The 20,573-nt window shown below is 42.2% G+C and overlaps 1 protein-coding gene across 1 annotated transcript in view; it reads right to left on the bottom strand.

Annotated features, from left to right (window-relative positions):
- LOC140202345 (prosaposin-like) overlaps nucleotides 1-20,233 on the bottom strand; it is a 91,257-nt gene extending 71,024 nt beyond the window's left edge. The window contains exon 1 of the mRNA XM_072267256.1: nucleotides 20,110-20,233. Coding sequence (XP_072123357.1) covers nucleotides 20,110-20,218 — 109 coding nt within the window. The 5' untranslated portion in view covers nucleotides 20,219-20,233. The remainder of the gene's footprint in view (nucleotides 1-20,109) is intronic.
- Between the last annotated feature and the right edge of the window lie 340 nt (nucleotides 20,234-20,573).

The following is a 20,573-nucleotide window of genomic DNA, read 5'->3' as shown; positions in this document are numbered from 1 at the left end:
AGATTTGTTTGTATATCTAATCCAGAGGTGGAGAGGGTTCATAACTTTAAATTCCTTAGGGTCGTCATATCAGAGGATCTGTCCTGGGACCAGCATGTAACTGCTACCACAAAGAAAACACAACAGCACCTCTACTTTCTTTGAAGTCCTTGTAGATTTGGCATGGCATCTAAAACTTTGACAAACTTCTATACATGCAGAGTGGAGAGTATCCTGACTGGTTACATCACAGCCTGGTATGGAAAGACCATTGCCTAGGAATGGAAAAGTTTCCAGAAAGTGGTGAATATAGTTCAGTCCCTCACAGGAAAAGGATCCCCCACCCCCCCCACCCACACACCATTGATCACACTTACATGGAGCACTGGAACAAGAAATCAGCATCCATCATCAAAGACCTCCACTATCTAGACCATGCTCTTTTCTCACTACTACTATTGGGCAGGGTGTCTAGGCCTAGGTCGCACACCACCAGATTCACAAATAGTTATTACCCTACAACCATAGGCTCCTGAACTGATGTGGATAACTTCACTCACTACAGCTCTGTACCGATTTCACAAACTACAGACCCACTGTCAAGGATTCTATAACTCACTTGTCTTCTTTTGCACGTTGGTGTTTAGGTACAGTTTTTCATAAATTCTCTTGTAATGTCTTTATTTTCCCATAAATGCCTGCAATAAAATGAAGCTCAAGGTAGTATATGATAACATATACATACTTCGACAATAAATTTACTTTGTCTTTGTCTTATGTTGGGACAAAATGTATATGAAAGGGAACAAGCAATTTTCATGTGACAATAGTTCCTAGTCTCTGGAATTCCCTGAACCAGAGGCCTTTGGAGGCTGGATTACTGGGGATACAGGTTGTCTCAGATTATGAATGCCTGCCTTACATTCAATCTTACATACAAGTGAGTTCCCATATTACTATAGCCTACAAAGTACCCAGGACATCTTTAGTGAGCGGTGTCTCAGAAAGGCAGCGTCCATTATTAAGGACCCCCAGCACCCAGGGCATGCCCTTTTCTCACTGTTACCATCAGCTAGGAGATACAGAAGCCTGAAGGCACACACTCAGCGATTCAGGAACAGCTTCTTCCACCCTGCCATCTGATTCCTAAATGAACATTGAAGCTTTGGACACTACCTTACTTTTTTAATATACAGTATTTCTGTTGTTGCACATTTTTTAATAATCTATTCAATATATGTAATTGATTTACTTGTTTATTATTACGTTTTATCTTATTTATTATTATTTATTTTCTCTCTGCTAGATTATGTATTGCATTGAACTAAGTTAACAAATTTCATGTCACATGCCTGATTCTGGTTCTGAAATGAGATAGGAAAAATCTAGAAGGGGCCTGACTGAGGGTGGTGAGTATATGGAACGAGCTGCCAGAGAAAGAGGTTGAGGCAGGTACAATAGTAGCACTTAGGAAGCTCTTTGATAAATACATGGAGAGGCGGAGCCTGGAGGAATATGCATCAAGGACAGGAAAAGGATACTGATTGTGGGTGATCAGTCATGATCACAGTGAATGGTGGTGCTGGCTCGAAAGGCTGAATGGCCTACTTCTGTCTATTGCCTATTGAAATTCGGACATAAAGTCATAAAGCAATAAGCACAGAGACAGGCCCTGAGGCATGGATTGGCTGGGCTGAAGGGTCTGCATCTGTGCTTATTGCTTTATGACTTTATAATCCTGTCCCAAAAGTCTGACATACTTACGTAGTGTCATTTCTACAAATTGTATAAATAGTTTCCTCTCTCTCCGCTTTCAGTAAGTGTTATCTCTTATCAGTTTTATCTGCTTTTGATGCCATTCATTACAGTACTGTGGAGGTATGGTTACCGAATTGAGTGACTTTTGTGTAATTTCTGATTTACAGACAAAACTAACTTACAGAGGTCTGTAAAATATGGAACCAATTAATTACCTGGGATGGCTGTATTTGAAGACAAAGTAGATACATCTTTTGAAAATCAGGGAATTGAGGATTATGGGGAACTGGCACAGCACAGGAGATGGGCTCTGGGGCAGATCAGCCATCACAATATTGAATAGCAGGGCAGGCTGAAGGGGCTGAGTGGCCTACTTCTGCTCCTATGTTCTTCTGGTTTCTGACTTTCAGTGGGTTACAGCTGACTTTCTTGTGTACAGCAACAAATTAATTTAAAAGAAAAACAAACTTCGACTGAACTTCCAATCCTTTCTGTGATAGAGTCACATTGAGCCATCTTGTAAGGAGAACGTTGCATACAGACAACACAATCATCCACACACAGAGCCCCTGAGAATAATATCTTTCAATATTGTTTTAAATTGATTTTTTTACCCTTATCTGGACTATGTACAGTTCACTGTAAGAGTACATGTATAACTTGAGAGTCTTCCCCTATAACAATTACAGCACGGAAACAGGCCATCTCGGCCCTTCTAGCCCGTGCCTTGATCTGGTTGCAGTGGCTGAGCAATGTTCTCTCTAATTTTTAGTAGTCGGTGTGCGCCAAAATCTTACATCACGCAAATATTTTTCCTGTGACAAAAGTTTGTGCACACTGAATGCACACATGACAGTTTATGTAGGTTTACAAAATATTTGACATAAAACTGCACAGAATAACAACAAAATAACATACATATTTAAGTCACTCAGCTATTTTTTCTCTCTCCTGTCTTTGGCATTTACCCATTCTTTGTAAACTCTATCTAGACTAATAGAACTTCCATCCAATTGATAGCTTTTGATTCTCATTAACATATCCAAATGACATTAGCAGTTTCTACTATTTTGTTAAGCCATTCAACTTTAAACAAATTTGCAGTTCTTTTGCGCTTCATGCCCTTCGCTTCTTTTGAATTCGACATAGTGAATCAATATGTTTTTCAATAAAAACTTAGTAAGCTATCTACAGGATTTGAAGCAGATCTCTGTAAACTTTACAATATGCACACTGTCCGCCAAGGATGGCTGCCGCCGTGATGCAGCTGTACAAACCGGAACAGGAAAGGTGAGGTGACGTAAATTAGTGACGTGCATTGTGGTATTTGAAAAAGCGACTAACTAGTTAACGGAAACATCTAGCTAAAAGATTATTTTTAATAAGTATAATTATTAATTACTACATTATTTTAGGTAACTAACCTTTTGTGCGCATATTAATTTCCTTTGTGCGCTGGTTGAAAAACGTGTGTGCGCGTGCACACGCGCACAATTTACAGGGAACATAGTTGCTGAGATACAGATTGCATTGTCCGAAAAATAACCTTGCATTTCAAGGTAAATTTTCACGCCAACATGCAAGAGGCTGCAGCCAGCACCTTCAAAGCCTCACCAAGCAGTTGCTTGGCTGGAACCAAGTTTAATCAAGCCATTTTCTGTGGTGATGCAATGTGCTAAGGGCATGCGCCTGGGGTAAGGGACTCCTGCTGTGATGTGCGCTGCAGACTTGCCTATGCTGAAGCCTGGAGACCATTTTCCACCGCAGCGACATGCCCCCCGCTGCTCTGTTTAATAGACAGACACTGTGGCTGTGAACCTGAGGACTTTCCCTTCCCTAGGACAGGCTGCAAGTTCTAATGAAGATGAAACAATGGTACCAGGAGAGAGAAGAGAGGAAATATGCTTCAGTTAGTTCAATTGCTCTCCCTTCTATCATGTTGCCTCTGAACTGCAGGGTGTGCTGGAGGAGTAACGGGGTGACACTGTGATTCATGGCATTGAAAGGCCTTTGCCTGGAGCTGCACTCGATCTGTTTACACAGAACGGAGTGAGAAAGAGGATGAATCACACATGGGACAGCCAAGTGCCACCTTTCACGTTTTCACTGACTTCAGTTTTCCGACAGAACCTGAGCACAAGGGCATGTCGTTTTATGGTCCGAAAAGTGCGAGCCCTGTCGTGGGCAGGACAGTGACCTGGGCAATGCAGCTGCGCCTATTCCTCTTACCTCCCCCCCCCCTCCCCACCCTTCGGCGTGGCACCCTGACAACAACATGCTGTTCAGTGGTGTAAAACTGTCAGGAAGGGAGCTGCTTACCCATTCACCTTCTCCTGACAGCACACCATTATACCTTCACTCATCTAATGAAAAAATCCGTTAAATGCTTCCATTTAAATAAAGCACGTGCAAATACAGTACTGTGCAAAAGTCTCAGGCACATATATATGTCTTGGGCAAAAGGCCCAAGACTTTTGCACAGTACTATATATTATCAAATAACACTTAAATAACACAAATAACACTGAGCTAACAGCAAGCTAAATACACTTATTTCTGTTCCCCAAGCACCGTCCTATTTTAACAACATACTGTGTAAAGTACTGTATATTGGTTAAAATAGGAAGGTGGTTGGGAAACAGAAATAAGCGTACTTAGCAATGTATTAGCTCAGTCATATTAAATGCTATTTATTACCTGAAAAGACATAATATACAGGACTGTGCAAAAGTCTATGCACCCTAGCTATATATATGTGCCTAGGACATTTGCATAGTACTGTATGTTCTGAATAGTATGGCTTAAATAAATAGGTCTGTAGTACAGGCACCGTATACTGATACTGTCCACAAAATGACAGAATGCTGAGTGTAAACACAAAATACTCTGCAGATGCTGGGGTCAAAGCAACACTCACAACACGCTGGAGGAACTCAGCAGGTCGGGCAGCATCCGTGGAAATGATGAGTCGACGTTTCGGGCCGGAACCCTTCGTCAGGACTGAAGAGGGGAAGGGGCAGAGGCCCTATAAAGAGGGTGGGGGAGGGTATAAAGAATGCTGAGTGGACTGCTTGTACATAGTGTATAGGGTATGGTAATACACAGCTCAGGTCTCCAGAGGTCAATGTTATACAGATACAAGTGTACAGAGCACACAGGGACAGGGTACAAAGACTGTATTAGTGTAGGACCAGAACAACTTAAAGATAAAGATTTACTTTATTTGTTACATGTATATCAAAACATACAGTGAAATGCGTCATTCATGTTAACGACCAACACAGCCTAAGGATGTGCTGGGGATAAACCGCAAGTGTCACTGTGCTTCCGGCTTAACAGAACATGCACACAGCTTGCTAACCTTAATCCTTACATCCTTGGAATGTGGGAGGACACCGGAACGTCCAGAGGAAACCCATGTGGTCATGAGGAGAATGTACAAGCTCCTTACAGATAACAGTGGGATTTGAACCTGATCGCTGATTGCTGGCGCAGTAAGTGTAGTGTTAACTGCTATCCTTCAATGGCACCATATCCTGGAATAATAGAAATTGAAAATCATGGAGTCATAGAGTAATACAGCACGAAAACAGGCCCTTCAGCCCAACTTATCCATGCTAGGCAATATGCCCATCTATATAGTCCAATTTGCCCGCATTTGGCAGATCACAGTTTGTGCGACTTCAGAGCTGTGTGTCAGACATGGCTATAAGCAGCACTGGAGTCCTACAGGGGACTGTATTGGCTCCCTTCCTGTTTACCCTGTATACCTTGGACTTTAGATAAAACACTGAGTCATGTCATCTGCAGAAATTCTCTGATGACTCAGCAATAGTTGGGTGTATAAAGGGAGAACAGGAGGATGAATAGAGGGCCCTGGAGGAGGACTTTGTCAAATGGTGCAAACTGAATCATCTGCACTTCAACATCAATAAGACAACGGAGATGGTGATGGACTTTAGGAAGACTATGCCTGCATTGTTCCCTGTTACTATTGATGGTGAGGATGTGGATGTGGTGAGGACCCACAAGTACCTGGGGGTGCACCCTGATGACAGACTTGAGAGGAAAACCAACACAGAGGCTGTGTACAAGAAGGGCCAGAGTTGCCTCTACTTCCTAAGGAGACTGAGGTCCTTTGGAGTATGCAGGCTTCTCCTTCACACGTTCTACCAGTCTGTTGTCGCCAGTATAATCTTCTATGCAGTGGTGTGCTGGGGCAATGGCATCAATATGGGTGAAGCCAACAGGCTCAATAAACTGATTAGAAAGGCTGGCTCTGTTATAGGAGTCAAACTGGACACGATAGAGGCTGTGGTAGAACAAAGGATCCTGCAGAAAATCCTAGCAATTCTGGACAATGTTTCTCACCCTTTGCATGCCACCTTGGCTGAACAGAGGAGCACTTTTAATAATAGACTAAGACAACTGTACTGCTCCAAATAGCACTATATGAGGTCATTCTTACCCTTGGCCATTAGACTCAATAATAAGTCAACCTGTAGCCGGGGAAGTGATGACCCCCCTCCTGTTAGACTGTCTGAGGTAATTTATTTTTAAATTATTTTTTACTTCTCTTCTAGTATTTGTATATCTGTGCACTTGTAATACTATTGTGACACTGTAATTTCCTGTGGGATCAATAAAGTATCTGTCAATCAATCTATCTATCTATCACTCCATACGTTTTCTATCCACGTACCTGTCTGAATGTCTTTTAAATGTTATTATTGTACTATACTGAAATCACCTGGACTTCCCACTCCTCGTCACTTTCCAGTACGTCCTGCAGGAAACATGCATGTCCACTGAGAGCAGCTCAAGCTTGGGCCAGATGCCCTGCTCCCTGACCCCACTGAATGCTCCTATCTAGCTTTGTGTGTCCAGAACAGTACCTCTCTTAGGCACAGCCATGTGACTGGTCCCTGGCAAGAGTTAGTATGCCTTCAGGAGAAGAGGGAAACTTTGAAGAAAAACAGATAAAATAGTGCGTTTTCTTCAAGGTATGCCTACCCTGAAGAAGTTTAAATCTTCTATTTGTTGGGAGTTCACTGAGACTCTCTCTCCCACTGCTCCCCCTCTGTGATCTCTGTTGCCTGCCAGCTTTTGTCCCCTTTCCTTGCAGTCCTGACAAAGGGCCTTGGCCCGAAACATCAACTGTTTATTCCCCTCCACAGATGCTACTTGATTTTGAGTTCCTCCAGGATTTTGTATGTGTTACTCAAGATTTCCAGCACCTGCAGATTCTCTTGTGTTAAGTGTGTGATTGTGCTTAACACAGTACCGGCTGAGTGTTTTGACTGGATAGAGCATCTATCTGAAATCTAATGCTGTAGCCGGAAAAGAGAAGCGTTATGGCTTTAAGATCGCTCCTTCTATCTAAACAGAATGGTAATATGGTAATTTTGAAGTGTTGCAAAGGAATGTCATTGTAAGCTTAAGACGGCCGATGATGGATGGTGGTGATACAGGCTTGAAATTGTGAGAAAATATTCCAGATCCATCAACTCCCTCAACGTCCTGATGCAGTTAACGCTCCTCTGCATCTGAGAGCAGCAAAACTCATAAATGCTTTACTTCTCAGGTAATTGACTTTTTTTTTTGCAGGAATTCTCAGTTTCCCTATAAAAAGAAAATTCATTTCAAATTACTAATCTAATGTCATCATTATGTTTACTAAGCATGGATGATGTATATGAGAGATGCTGGCTTGCTCCTGAGTGCTTAATGGTGCATAAGATTAAGTCCTGAATTTCAGCTGTGCCATGACTCCCTTCTGGTTCCCAGGCTGGCAAGGCATCCTGGGAAATCAAGGTAGCTCACTGCTGCTGGCAGGCAGGGCTTCTTTACCTGCCTGTGTGCACAAGCAGCTGTCACCTCTCCAGCTTCATTCGATTGATCTCCACTATAAATCAGGGCGAAACAGGCGAGACGTCTTCCACCTTTTCAACTTGTCTCCTGAAGGTGCTGATTCATTTTTGATGCAAAAGGGAAGTGGGGGGTGGGGGGGGAATGATCATTTGGATGGTCAGGCCCTGCCATCCAGATAAGATGCAGTGATATACACACTGACAGTCTCCCCCAGATTTAATTATGCAAAACATCAAAGAAAAGAAAGACAAAGCAGGACTGTTGTTCCGGAGACCCCGAAATTTTACCTCAGTGACCACACTAAACCTGAACACTGAGTGTTGGTAAATCATTCAGGCAGTGACTTAAACCAGATCTGATTCAGTAGAACAAACGGACCTGGGAATATAGATCCATACTTCCACTAGAACAAAGTGATCTGGGAATATAGATCCATAATTCTGGTAGAACAAAAGGACCTGGGAATACAGATCTACAATTCCTTGAAAATGGTGTCACAAGTAGATTCAGTTGTAAAGAGAGCACGTTGGCCTTCATAAATCAGAGAACTGAGTACAGGAATTTGAATGTTATGTTGAAGTACTAGAAGTCGTTAGTGAGGCCTGCTTTGCAGTGTTGTGTGCAGTTCTTGTCACCCGCATACAGGAAAGATATCAATAAGCTTGACGGACTACAAAAAAAAACTTACAAGATTGCTGCTGGGACTTGACAACCTGAGTTATAGGGAAAGGTTGAATAAGTTCGGACTTTATTCCCTGGAGCGCAGGAGAATCAGAGCAGATTTGATAGAGGTATACAAAAGTAAGAGGGCTTTAGATAGGGTAAATGCAAGCAGATCATATGTTAAGGGTGTAAGGTGAAATATTTAAGGGGAACCTAAAGGGGGGACCTTCTTTACTTAGAGGGTGGTGCAAGTGTGGAACGAGCTGTCAGCGGAAGTCATGGTTCAATTGCAACATTTAAGAGAAGTTTGGATAAGTACACGAGTGGGACAGGTGTGGAGAGGGGTGTCCAGGTGTAGTTGATACGTCTAGGCAGAATAAGGGTTCGGCATGGACAAGACAGACCAAAAAGATGGTTTCTGTACTGTAGCGCTCTATGACTCTATGATGTCATCCTCACCCAATATTTCTAATGGGTTAATGGCTGTTGTCCCTCCTCCTTGAACCTGGGCCACTGTGGCTAATTTTAATGCCACCATTTCTACCCTGACTGAACAAATAATGCAGACTAAGGATAGAAGGTGGCAATTGATTAGGCTTAAAGATGTTAACTGACAAGCATTAACTGATCTATCAGGTAAGCAGGTGAAGGTTATGTCATATGAACCTTCCAGAATAAGAAAGCTTTGCCTCAATTTCTTTCCAGTCCTGGTCTGGAAACATCTCACTTACAATAAAAAAATGGGCAGCAGAGTAGAGTAATGGTTACTGCACTTTACTGTACTAACTGTAAGACTGGGGTTCAATTCCTGCCACTGCCTGTAAGGAATTTGTACATTCTCCCGTGATCACATGGGTTTCCTCCGGGTGCCCTGGTTTCCTCCCACATTCCAAAGACGCAAGGTTAGGGTTAGTTGTTTTGATGTGGTGGGTATGCTATGTTGACACCAGAAGCATGACAACCAGTACAATCATCTCTGATTTGATTTGACACAAATTATGCATTTCACTGTATGTTTTGAGTACATATGACAAATAAAGCTAATCTTTATCTTTAATCTTTAAATGTAATATAAGGGGACCGAAAATTCAAAAAGATGTGGGGTGAGCTCAGTATCTTCTCAACCCTTTTGGGGGTCTGAATTGAAGCAATTCGGGGTTTATGAATAGTATTCTAATCTCACAGTCAAACCACCTGTCTAGTTCCTGCTTTTTCCCCTTTGTTCATCAGACTTCATTGAATACCATCCTGTTTAGGTCTGATCCTACAAGCCTTACTTCAAATCGATCCTCAGCTTTGTTCCAGTTCCTACTCCAACTTCATCTCCATGACTTTTCTCAGTCCTTATCTGCTTCTTCTGATTCATTTTCCAATCTTGCGCTGACTCCAACACCAATACTGTTCGGATTCCATCTCCAACCTTTCTCCCATTCTGTTTCCATCCTTGCTCCCATCCCAAGCTCAGTCTGTTCTGACACATTTCCATGTTTTCCCAGTTCTACCTGTTATATTATTCCAATTCCATCTCCAGTTTTGCTCCAATGAACTCCTCTGTATTCTGAATCTGTCTCCCACCTTACTCTTTTGCTTATCTGGATCTTCAAGTTTCTCCTACATCTTGTATAAGTTCTAGCGTCGGAACTGATGTGCATGTGACAAATAAATCTAATTTAATCTTCAATTCCATGCCCAACTATAGAGCCCCATCATCCAATCATTTCCAAATACATGTCAGCGTCAGAGAATATACTGGCAGAGCACACTACGTGTGCTTGCAACACTGTGTGTCCGACAGAGTGATCAGCAGCACTGGGGCCCCACAGGGGACTGTCTTGTCTCCCTTCCTCTTCACTACTTACACCTTGGACTTCAACTACTGCGCAGAGTCTTGTCATCTTCAGAAGTTTTCGGATGACTCTGCCATAGTTGGATGCATCAGCAAGGGAGATGAGATTGAGTACAGGGCTACGGTAGGAAACTTTGTCACATGGTGTGAGCAGAATTATCTGCAGCTTAATGTGAAAAAGATTAAGGAGCTGGTGGTAGACCTGAGGAGAGCTAAGGTACCGGTGACCCCTGTTTCCATCCAGGGGGTCAGTGTGGACATGGCAGAGGATTACAAATACCTGGGGATACGAATTGACAATAAACTGGACTGGTCAAAGAACACTGAGGCTGTCTACAAGAAGGGTCAGAGCAGTCTCTATTTCCTGAGGAGACTGAGGTCCTTTAACATCTGCCGGACGATACAGAGGATGTTCTACGAGTCTGTGGTGGCCAGTGCGATCATGTTTGCTGTTGTGTGCTGGGGCAGCAGGCTGAGGGTAGCAGACACCAACAGAATCAACAAACTCATTTGTAAAGCCAGTGATGTTGTAGGGATGGAACTGGACTCTCTCACGGTGGTGTCTGAAAAGAGGATGCTGTCTAAGTTGCATGCCATCTTGGTCAATGTCTCCCATCCACTACATAATGTACTGGGTGGGCACAGGAGTACATTCAGCCAGAGACTCATTCCTCCAAGATGCAGCACAGAGCATCATAGGAAGTCATTCCTGCCTGTGACCATCAAACTTTACAACTCCTCCCTTGGAGGGTCAGACACCCTGAGCCGATAGGCTGGTCCTGGACTTATTTCATAATTTACTGGCATAATTTACATATTACTATTGAACTATTTATAGTTCTATTACTATTTATTATTTATGGTGCAACTGTAACAAAAACCAATTTCCCCCGGGATCAATAAAGTAAGACTATGACTATGACTATGACTATCACTATGACTATCACTATATTCACCTCCAGCTTTTTTAAAAATTCCATTACCAGGCTTGACCTGATTTCATCTCAAGCCTTGTTTCAACTCCATGTCAAGCCTCATTCCAATTCACCCCAACACTCACCCCTTGTTCTCATTCCATAAGACCATAAGATATAGGAGCAGAATTAGGCCCATTAAATCTGCTCCACCATTTGATCGTGCCTAATTTATTGTCTCTCTCAACCCAATTTTCCTGCCTTCTCCCTTACTAATCAATCTCCTCTTAACACACATTTAATGACTTAGCGTTCACAGCAGTCTGTGGTAATGAATTCCACAGATTAACCACCCCCTGACTAAAGAAATTCCTCTTTATCTCTGTTCTAAACTGACATCTTTCTATTCTGAGGCTGTACCCTTTGGTCCTATACGCTCCCACTTCTGGAACCATCCTCTTCTCTTCTACTCTATCTAGAACTTACAATATTGGATAGGTTTCAATGAGATCCACCCTCATTCTCTTAAACTCCAGCAAGTACAGACCCAGAGCCATCAAATGCTCCTCATACATTAACTTTTTCATTCCATGTCCAGTTCCATCTCTGGTATTCCACATCCTTCTCATGGTTTCTTCTAGTTCCATCTCCTTTCGTGTTCTGCTCTCACCTCCTGTGTTCCTCACAAGCCTTTTCTGTTTCATATCCACTAATCTTCAGTCAGGTTCCAATTCCATTCTTATTCTTTATCTAATTCTAAATATAACTTTTTCAAATTCCAACTCCACATCTTATCCAATTCCTAACTGGCCTTGATTCAAATCCTACTTTGTTCTGATTTCATTCCCATTCTTGATCTGAATAAGTGCCCATCCTTTACCTAGTTCCTTATCCACCCTGACACAGATTTCGTGTGTGGCCTTGTTCCAGTCCCATAACCACTTATTTAAGTTTGTCCCCCATCACATTTCTGACCAGTCATGGCCTTGCACTTATTCCAGCACCAATCATAAAATGATGGACTTGTCGCCGTTACAGTACGTCCCTTGACAATTTGATCATCATTGTTCATATTCTATCTCATTTCTTCCATTTTCATCACCAGGTTTTGTCTAATTCCATACTCAGCCTTGTTCTAACCCCATCCTCAGACTTGTTCTGCTTCTGTCCCCAGCAGTTTATCCCACTTTGTTCCTGATCCAGCTCACCTTCTCCTAACCTCCCAAATCCATGTTTTTCAGTTCCACTTCCAGTCTATGCCCAATTCCATCCCACCCTCCACCCTTTTACAAACTCTCACCCTGTTCTAATTCTACTACTGGTTTTGTTCCAATAAATTCCAGGCCTAGAACCACAGCAACAGCATGAAAATCATGGCTTCGGAAGACTTTCTGATGGCCACTCCTTTGCCTCTATTCACTAAGCAAGCCAAAAGCATGTTACTGGAAGGTGTGTACAAGAGAAAGGTTTGTTCACATTTCTTTCTCCACCCTATTTCAATTATATAATCCATCCTGTTCCAACTGAAGATAATGAAAAGTTTAGCTTTGCTTGTCGCATGTACATTGTCACAGGTACAATGCGTCGTTTGTGACAACAACTAACATGGTCTGAGGATTGTGCTGGGGGCAGCCTGCAAGTGTTGCTATGCTTCCGGCACCAACATAGCATGCCCTCAACTCACTAACCCTAACCCTAACCGTACCTCTTTGGAATGTGGGAGGAAATCGGAGCACCTGGACGAAACCCACGCAGTCACAGGGAGAACATCCAGACTCCTTACAGACAGCAGCAGAGATTGAATCCTGATTGGTGATCACTGGTGCTGTAAAGCACAGCACTAACCACTATGCTATCATGCTGCATCACCCTTCCGCACCCATCCTTACCCTTGTATTGAACCAACTCCCGGACTTGGTCCAGCTCCATTCCCAGCCTGGTTCCATCCCCATTGATATTCCAATTCTCGCCCTATTGTTGAAATTCCATTTTGTTCTGATTTACCACTGGGCCCAACATATACATGCAATCACGAAGAAGGCATGCCAGTGGCTCTTCTTAATTAGGAATTTGAACAGATTTTGTATGTCACCGAAGACTCTAGCAAATTTCTACAGATCTACAATGGAGAGCATTCTGACTGGTTGCATCACAGCCTGGTATGGAGGCCTGCAATGGACAGGATCACAAGAGATTACAAATGGTTGTAGACTCAGCCAATTCCAGTACAGACACAACCCTCCACACCATCAAAGTTGCCTTCAAGAGGGCAGCATCCATCATTAGGAAACCTCACCATCCGAGACATGTCCCCTTTATGTTAGTTCAGGAACCTGAAGACCCACACTCAACATTTTAGGAATTGCTTCTTCCCCTTTGCCATCAGATTTCTGAATGGTCCATGCACACTACCTTATTATTCACCATTTGCACCAATTATTTACTTGGCCCATTTGGTTCCAAGTTATTAACCTGGTTCAAAATCCCTCTGAAAATGTACCAATTCCAGCTCCAACCTTCTTCCAATTTCACCCCTACTTATTCAATTCCCAGCTCCATCTTTATTCTGAGTACATGCTCAGCTTTTACTGACTCTCTCCTCACCCATCATACAATTTCAACTTGTCTTATTCTGACTGCATTTAGAGCGATACCACCTGATCCAGATGGTTTGCATCATATTTTGCTTGGGAAGTGATGGAGAAAATTGCAGAAGTGATGTTTGTAATCTTCTGAACATTCACAGATTTCAGGGAGTGGAGCTGAGAATCAGAAAATAGCAATGTTTCTCTCTTATTTAACCTCAGTGGCCGGGAAAATTCTAAAAAGTATGATCAGGTCCAGGACTAGCAGACTCTTATTCAAGTATGACCTGATTAGTGAAAGCTAGCATGTAATATTGACTGTTTATTTTCCTCCATAGATGCTGCCTGACTTGCTGAGTTCCTCCAGCATTTTGTGCGTGTTGCTCTGGATTTTGGTGCCGGAGTGGAGATACAGTACATCTCTACCAAAGAATATGTAAGGTGCTCCTCCCCTCCGCTGGCCTGCAGGTCACCCTTGGGCAAGGTGTGACACCTGCTTAGCGCCCTCCCCACTGATCAAGGTCACACAAAGCCATGGGAGCAGGTGGTGCATGGTCATATGAGCAGCTGGTATGTATCACAAGTCCTGGTTATGTGATCCAGGCAGACAATCTCTCAATAGTACTGATAATGGCTCATGTCACCTGTCTTGTAAAGACAATACCCAGAAGAAGGCAAGGTAAACCATTAATATAGAAATTTGCCAAGAACACCCATGGTCAAGACCATGATCACACACATCATAGTGAATAAAGAATGAATGAATGCTCTGGATTTCCAGCATCTGCAAAATCTCTTGTGTTTATGTAAGAATCACGTGTCCAAGAGACTTGAGAGAGTTTTTTGATGAAGTAGCAGAGAGGGCCAATGAGGGGAGTATGGTTGATGAAGTATTTATGGACTTCCAAATTGCTTTTGGTAGGATGCAGTATATTGGGCTTGTCATCAAAGCTATGGAATAGAAGGAGCTAAGGTGAGGAGAAGGAGAAATTTCAGAGAACGTAGATAAGTAGTGATTGTTTGTTTTATTTTTGGAATGGAGGGAACAATGCATTGGGAGTTTCCCAGCAGTTGTTACTTGTATCACTGCTTTTCTTAATGTATATATCAAAGATTTAGGATTGGGTATAGAGGATAACACAATTTTCAATAATAAAGAACACAGAGGTACAGTGAACTGTGAGAAGGATTCAAGGAGATATGAACAGGCTGGTGGAATGTGTAGATAGGTGGATAAGTGGCAGATGAAATTTAAAATCATGAAATGAAATTGTTACATTTTTTTCTACGATGAATGAAAAGAGGCAATGTACACTAAAAGGCACAATTCTCAAATAGGTACAAACACAGGGAGATTCGGATACATTTATTGACACATCATTGGAAGTGGCAGACCAGATAGTGAAAGTGATTAAACAAATCTGAGGGGATCCTGGGCATTATAAATAGAATTACAATGTACAAGAGGAAGGAAGTCCTGATAACAATAAGAAGATTCAGATGAGATTCACCAGGATGTTATCTAGGATGGAGTGGTTCAGTTATAAGGAGAGACATGATTTCTTACAGATTCAATCATTGGTCTCTGTTCAACTATATAGGCAGACTTCATAAAGCAAACAGTTACAATTTTTGGAGATATGAAATAAAAAATAAGCAGATTATGTCATGGTTACTCAACAGGTCAGGCAGTATCTGTGAAGACAGAAACAGTTAACGTTTCAGGTCTGTGCAGATGCTCAGGTTACTAACTTGAACTCTTAGCTCTTTTTCTCTGTCCACAAAAGCTGCCTGACCTGCTAAGCATCGATGGTATTTTTTTTTGTTTTTAATTCCTTGTCTGTCTCAGTTCTAATTCCACTTCCATCACACAAGCTGACCTCCCTTCCATTGACACTTCCCGTTGCCTCGGGAAAGCAGCCGACATAATGAAGGATCCCTCACATTCCAGTCTTTCTTTCTCTCCTCTCTCCCGTGGGGCAGAAAATACACCATGTACCACCAGACTTAAGGACAGCTTCTATTCCACTGTTATCAGACTCTTGAAAGGACCTCTCATACGGAATCAGAATCAGGTTTATTAAAATTGGCATGTGTCATGAAATATGTTTTTTTTCAGCAGCAATATTGTGCAAAACATAAAACTTACAATTAGTTATAAAATAAATAATTGGTGCAAATGGTGAATAATGAGGTAGTGTGCATGGACCATTCAGAAATCTGATGGCAAAGGGGAAGAAGCTATTCCTAAAACATTGAGTGTGGGTCTTCAGGTTCCTGAACTAACATAAAGGGGACATGTCTCGGATGGTGAGGTTCCCTAATGATGGATGCTGCCCTCTTGAAGGCATCTTTGATGGTGTGGAGGGTTGTGTCTGTACTGTAATTGGCTGAGTCTACAACTGTTTGAAATCTCTTGCCACCCTGTCCATTGGCACCTCCATACCAGGCTGTGATGCAACCAGTCAGAATGCTCTCCATCGTAGATCTGTAGAAATTTGCTAGAGACTTCGGTGACATACAAAATCTGTTCAAATTCCTAATTAAGGAGAGCCACTGGTATGCCTTCTTCGTGATTGCATGTATATGTTGGGCCCAGGTCAGATTGTCTGAGATGTTGACACCCAGAAACCTGAAGCTGCTCACCCTTTCACCAGTGACACCTCAATAAAAACTTGTGCGTTCTCCCAACTTCCCCTTCCTGAAGTGCACAATGAGCTCCCGGTCTTGCTGACTTTGTTGAAAGATCACTCAACCAGCCAATCAATCTCACTCCTGTACGCCTCCTGGTTACCCATCTGAGGTTCTGCCAATAACAGTCGAGTCACTGGCAAATTTGTAGAAATTTGTAGCTGTACCTAGCTACACAGTCATGAATGTAGAGTGAGTTGAGCAGTGGGCGTAGCACGCATCCTTGAAATGTGCCTGTGATGATTGTCAGCAAGGAGGAGATGTTATTTCCAAAAAATTGAGAATCCAGTTGCAGAGGAAAGTATAGAAGCCCAGGTTTTGAAGCTTGTTGATTGGTAGTGAGAGGTGTCGTTGATCAGACACCAATCTGACCCTTGCACTTTATTTGTCTACCTACACTGTAATTTCTCTATAAATGCAACACTATATTCTGCATTCTGTTGATGGTTTTACTACCTGGATGTACTTAAGTATGGAATGATCTGTCCGGAAGGCACATAAACAAAGTCTTTTCAGTGTATCTCGGTACATGTGACAATAATAAACCAATGCCACCTGGAGATTTATTTTCTGGCTGTCCTACTGTTATTGTTATCTCATAATCTAGACATACCCACCCCCTTCCAAGCCACTCCTTCATCTATCTCCTATTTATGCTGAACTCTCCGGGCATGTTCAATGTACTGTATGTCTGTGTAAATGCCATGCACCTTATCCCATTGTCTGTGTCTCGCTAACATTTTCATCTTAGTCGTTTTTCTTTGGAAAGTAACATAGATTTTATTGAGATAATCTATTTAACAACAGTGCTTGTCATCCAGAGTCACAACAAGCACATACAGATAGATGTCTGCTTGGATGCTTCCTAGGGTGTGAAAGCGAGCTGTAATTGCCAGGTAGGTCACAGTGAGTTGATAGCACAATTTAAGCACTTTTTTACTGTTACTTTGAGAAGTTATCTGGGGCTTTATTCTAATTTTGGAATGGCCCAGAGTGACTGTGTTTTCACTGAGTTAAGAATGGGGCAGCATGGTAGCATAGCGGTTAGTGTAACACTATTACAGTGGCAGCTGTAAGATCAAGGTTCGATTTCTGCTGCTGTCTTTAAGGAGTTTCTAAGTTCTCCCATAGCCATGTAAGTTTCCTCTGGGTGCTCCAGTTTCCTCCCAGATTTGGGTTAGGATTGGTGAGCTGTGGATATGATTTGTTTGGGCTGGAAGCGTGGTGGCACTTGCTGATTTGATTTGATGCAAGCGACTTATTTCGCTGCAGGTTTCCATGTACATGTGACAAATAAAGCTAATATTTAAGATCACTATCTTTTTCCTGGGAAGACCACATTAAGAGACAAGACTCATGTTCACCAGTGAAATGGAACAAAATAATTACACGGAGTACAGCAGTTGCTTTATATATTTCGTGCTCCTAATATATTTGGCGAAGCATGCCAAATATCAGCAAGTCATGGTTATCCACCATATACAACTAGGAAAAGAAACGTATATGATACTGTAGTAGATATGTTACCAAATAAGCAAATCAGAATCTATTAGTATATAACTACAGTACTATAGGCACATATATATTGTTAGGGTGCCTAAGGCTCTTGCACAGCATTGTAGTAAAGTTATGCATTGCACCACACTGCTGCAAAAAAAAATATTTCATGACATATGATAAACTTGATTCTGATATTGGTCTTTATTGTGGACTGAGAGTGGAAAGGGGGCAGGGAGAGGGGAATCATGGTTAGGAAAAGGGGAAGGGAGAGGGGAGGGAGTGGGAAGCACCAGAGAGACATTCTGTAATGATCAATAAACCAATTGTTTAGAATCAAATGCCCTTGCCTGGTGTCTCAGGGCTGAGTGTGTCTGCACCAGTGCCACCCCCCACCCCGGTACTCCTTTGCTGCCACCTGTCCCACACACACCCCCCCCTCCCCGCAGCGCTCCATCTTCGCCATTCCCAACATCCTTTGATTCTGCCAGATTTACAAATTCACTCTCCACTCCACGTTGACAAATACACTACTGCGCAATTTGAATTACTAAATATCAATCTGGAATAAATTATAGTAAGTAAAAGTTGCTTTTGGTTAGTAGGTTTGTTGTCCTTATCCATTTAGCTCTTGTGACATCATTTTTATTACAGTACAGTTGATTGTTACCTGCCTTTGACAAGGCGCAGAAACCATTTAGAGTTATATCTACCCAGTAGCTGAAGTATCTTTTGAGGGCAGCTGGGAATGGGCAATAAATAATAGTCTTGCCAGTAACACCATGGATTCCAAGTTCACTGGGCAACTGTGTCACTGCGTGATACTAAGCATCGACTTTGGTCATTGGGTGTATTTAAGGCAGAGCTTGATAGGTTCTTGATTACACACGCCATCAAAGGTTATGGGGAGAAGGCTGGGATGTAGGGCTGAGGAGGGGAACAAAGAATCAGCGAAGATTGAATGGTGGAGCAGACTCAATGACCAAATGGCCTAATTCTGCTCCTATGTCTTATGGTCTTAATAAAGACCAAGATGTATTCATAGTTTACACTTAGTTGGCTGGGCTGATCATTTTGTCAAGTTCAGAGGGGAAATAACTCAGAATTCCTACTGTGAACTCTCTTAACTGTGTTCAAGATCTGCCGCAGCTTACTATTTCCTGATGATCATAATCTGGATTCACAGGTGAAAAGTGTTTGTCATTTGACATCCTTGGAAGTATCAGTCATAACCATAAGACCATAAGAAGTAGGAACAGAATTAGGCCATTCTTTTCCACCATTCCATCATGGCTGATTTATTATCCCTCTCAACTCCATTCTCCTGTCTTCTCCCTGTAACCTTTGATGCCCTTACTAAATGGATATCTTTATATTCTGAGGCTGTTGCCTCTGGACCTAGGCTCCCCCGTCATTGAAAGCATCCTCTCAATCTAGGCCTTTCAATATTCAGTAGATTTCAATGAGATTCTCCATCATTCTTCTAAACCAGAGATTCCCAACCTAGGATCCACGGACCCCTTGGTTAATGGTAGGTGTCCACGGCATTAAAAAGTTGAGAACTCCTGTTCTAAACTCTAACTGTAGTTATAGTGAGCAATACACAAAACAATGCTGGAGGAACTCAGCAGTTCTGGCAGCATCTATGGAAGGAATGAACAGATGACAATTTGGGCAAAGACCCTTTGTCAGAATTTGAAAGGAAAGGGGCAGAAGACAGGTTTTTTTTTTAAAAAAAGTTAAAAATTAGTGCTCTTTTATATCAGACCATACAGATATTGGCAGTATGCAAGGTTACAGTTTGAGTGGAAGAATAAGAAACAAGGTTAACTAAATGGTAGAATCATAAACACAACAGTTTCTGCAGATGCTGGAAATCTGGAGCAACACACACAAAATGCTTGAGGAACTCAGCAGGTCAGGCAGCATCTGTGGAAGGAAATGAACAGTCAATGTTTCAGGTCGAGACCCTTCATTGGAACTGGAAAGGAAGGGGGCAGAAGTCAGAATAAAAATTTCAGATTGAGATCCTTCTGAGATGTTGACTGTTCATTTCCTTCCATAGATACTGCCTGACCTGCTGATTTTCTCCAGCACTCTATGCGTGTTGCAAAATGAGAAAGGAGGAAGTGGATGTTTGCACATAAATTTTCTGAGCTGACTGACCAAGTTGAAAGTCTGTTAAAAAAAATCATACAGATTCTTGGCTTTATTAATAGAAGTCTTGGAGTAAATGATAACAGTTAAATAGCTGGAAGTATGGAGTTAGGTCAGAAGTTGAAAGTATTTTTTAAAAAATGCTCACCAGTTCTAGTCCTTTGATTTCTACTTTGTCTAGGTAAGGGAAATTCTGCTCCAATCAAGCATGTTGCCAACTTCAATACTTTGGTAAGTTTAAAAGCCTCTGATTTCATGCTTCTTACAAGATGTACTATGAGCAGCCAGGTTTCTGAGGACTCAGTGTTTGAAAAGAAATGGGCATGAGTCTAGGAGAAGACGGTATGACCCTCCCAGGTATCTCCACATCAGCTCCATACTTCTCTAGGATTAGACTCCATTCTTCAGGGCCTAGATGGACCTGGCTTTGCTTGCAACTGGTTCAATCTCCAGGGTAGGGATTTCCACATCTGCACTGTTGGCAATCACATCTATCTAGCCACCCAGCCTGCTCAGGAGTCTTCCACACTTGACTGGAAGCATGCATACCAATGCTGCTGATTTCCTGTCAATGATTAAAGGCAGAAACCGTGGAGTTAAAAGTCCAATCCT

Source organism: Mobula birostris, chromosome 8 (assembly GCF_030028105.1).
Source record: "Mobula birostris isolate sMobBir1 chromosome 8, sMobBir1.hap1, whole genome shotgun sequence".
Classification (NCBI taxonomy): Eukaryota; Metazoa; Chordata; class Chondrichthyes; order Myliobatiformes; family Myliobatidae; genus Mobula; species Mobula birostris.
Note: the sequence above shows the minus strand (reverse complement) of the source record. Positions and strands in the feature narration are given on the sequence as shown.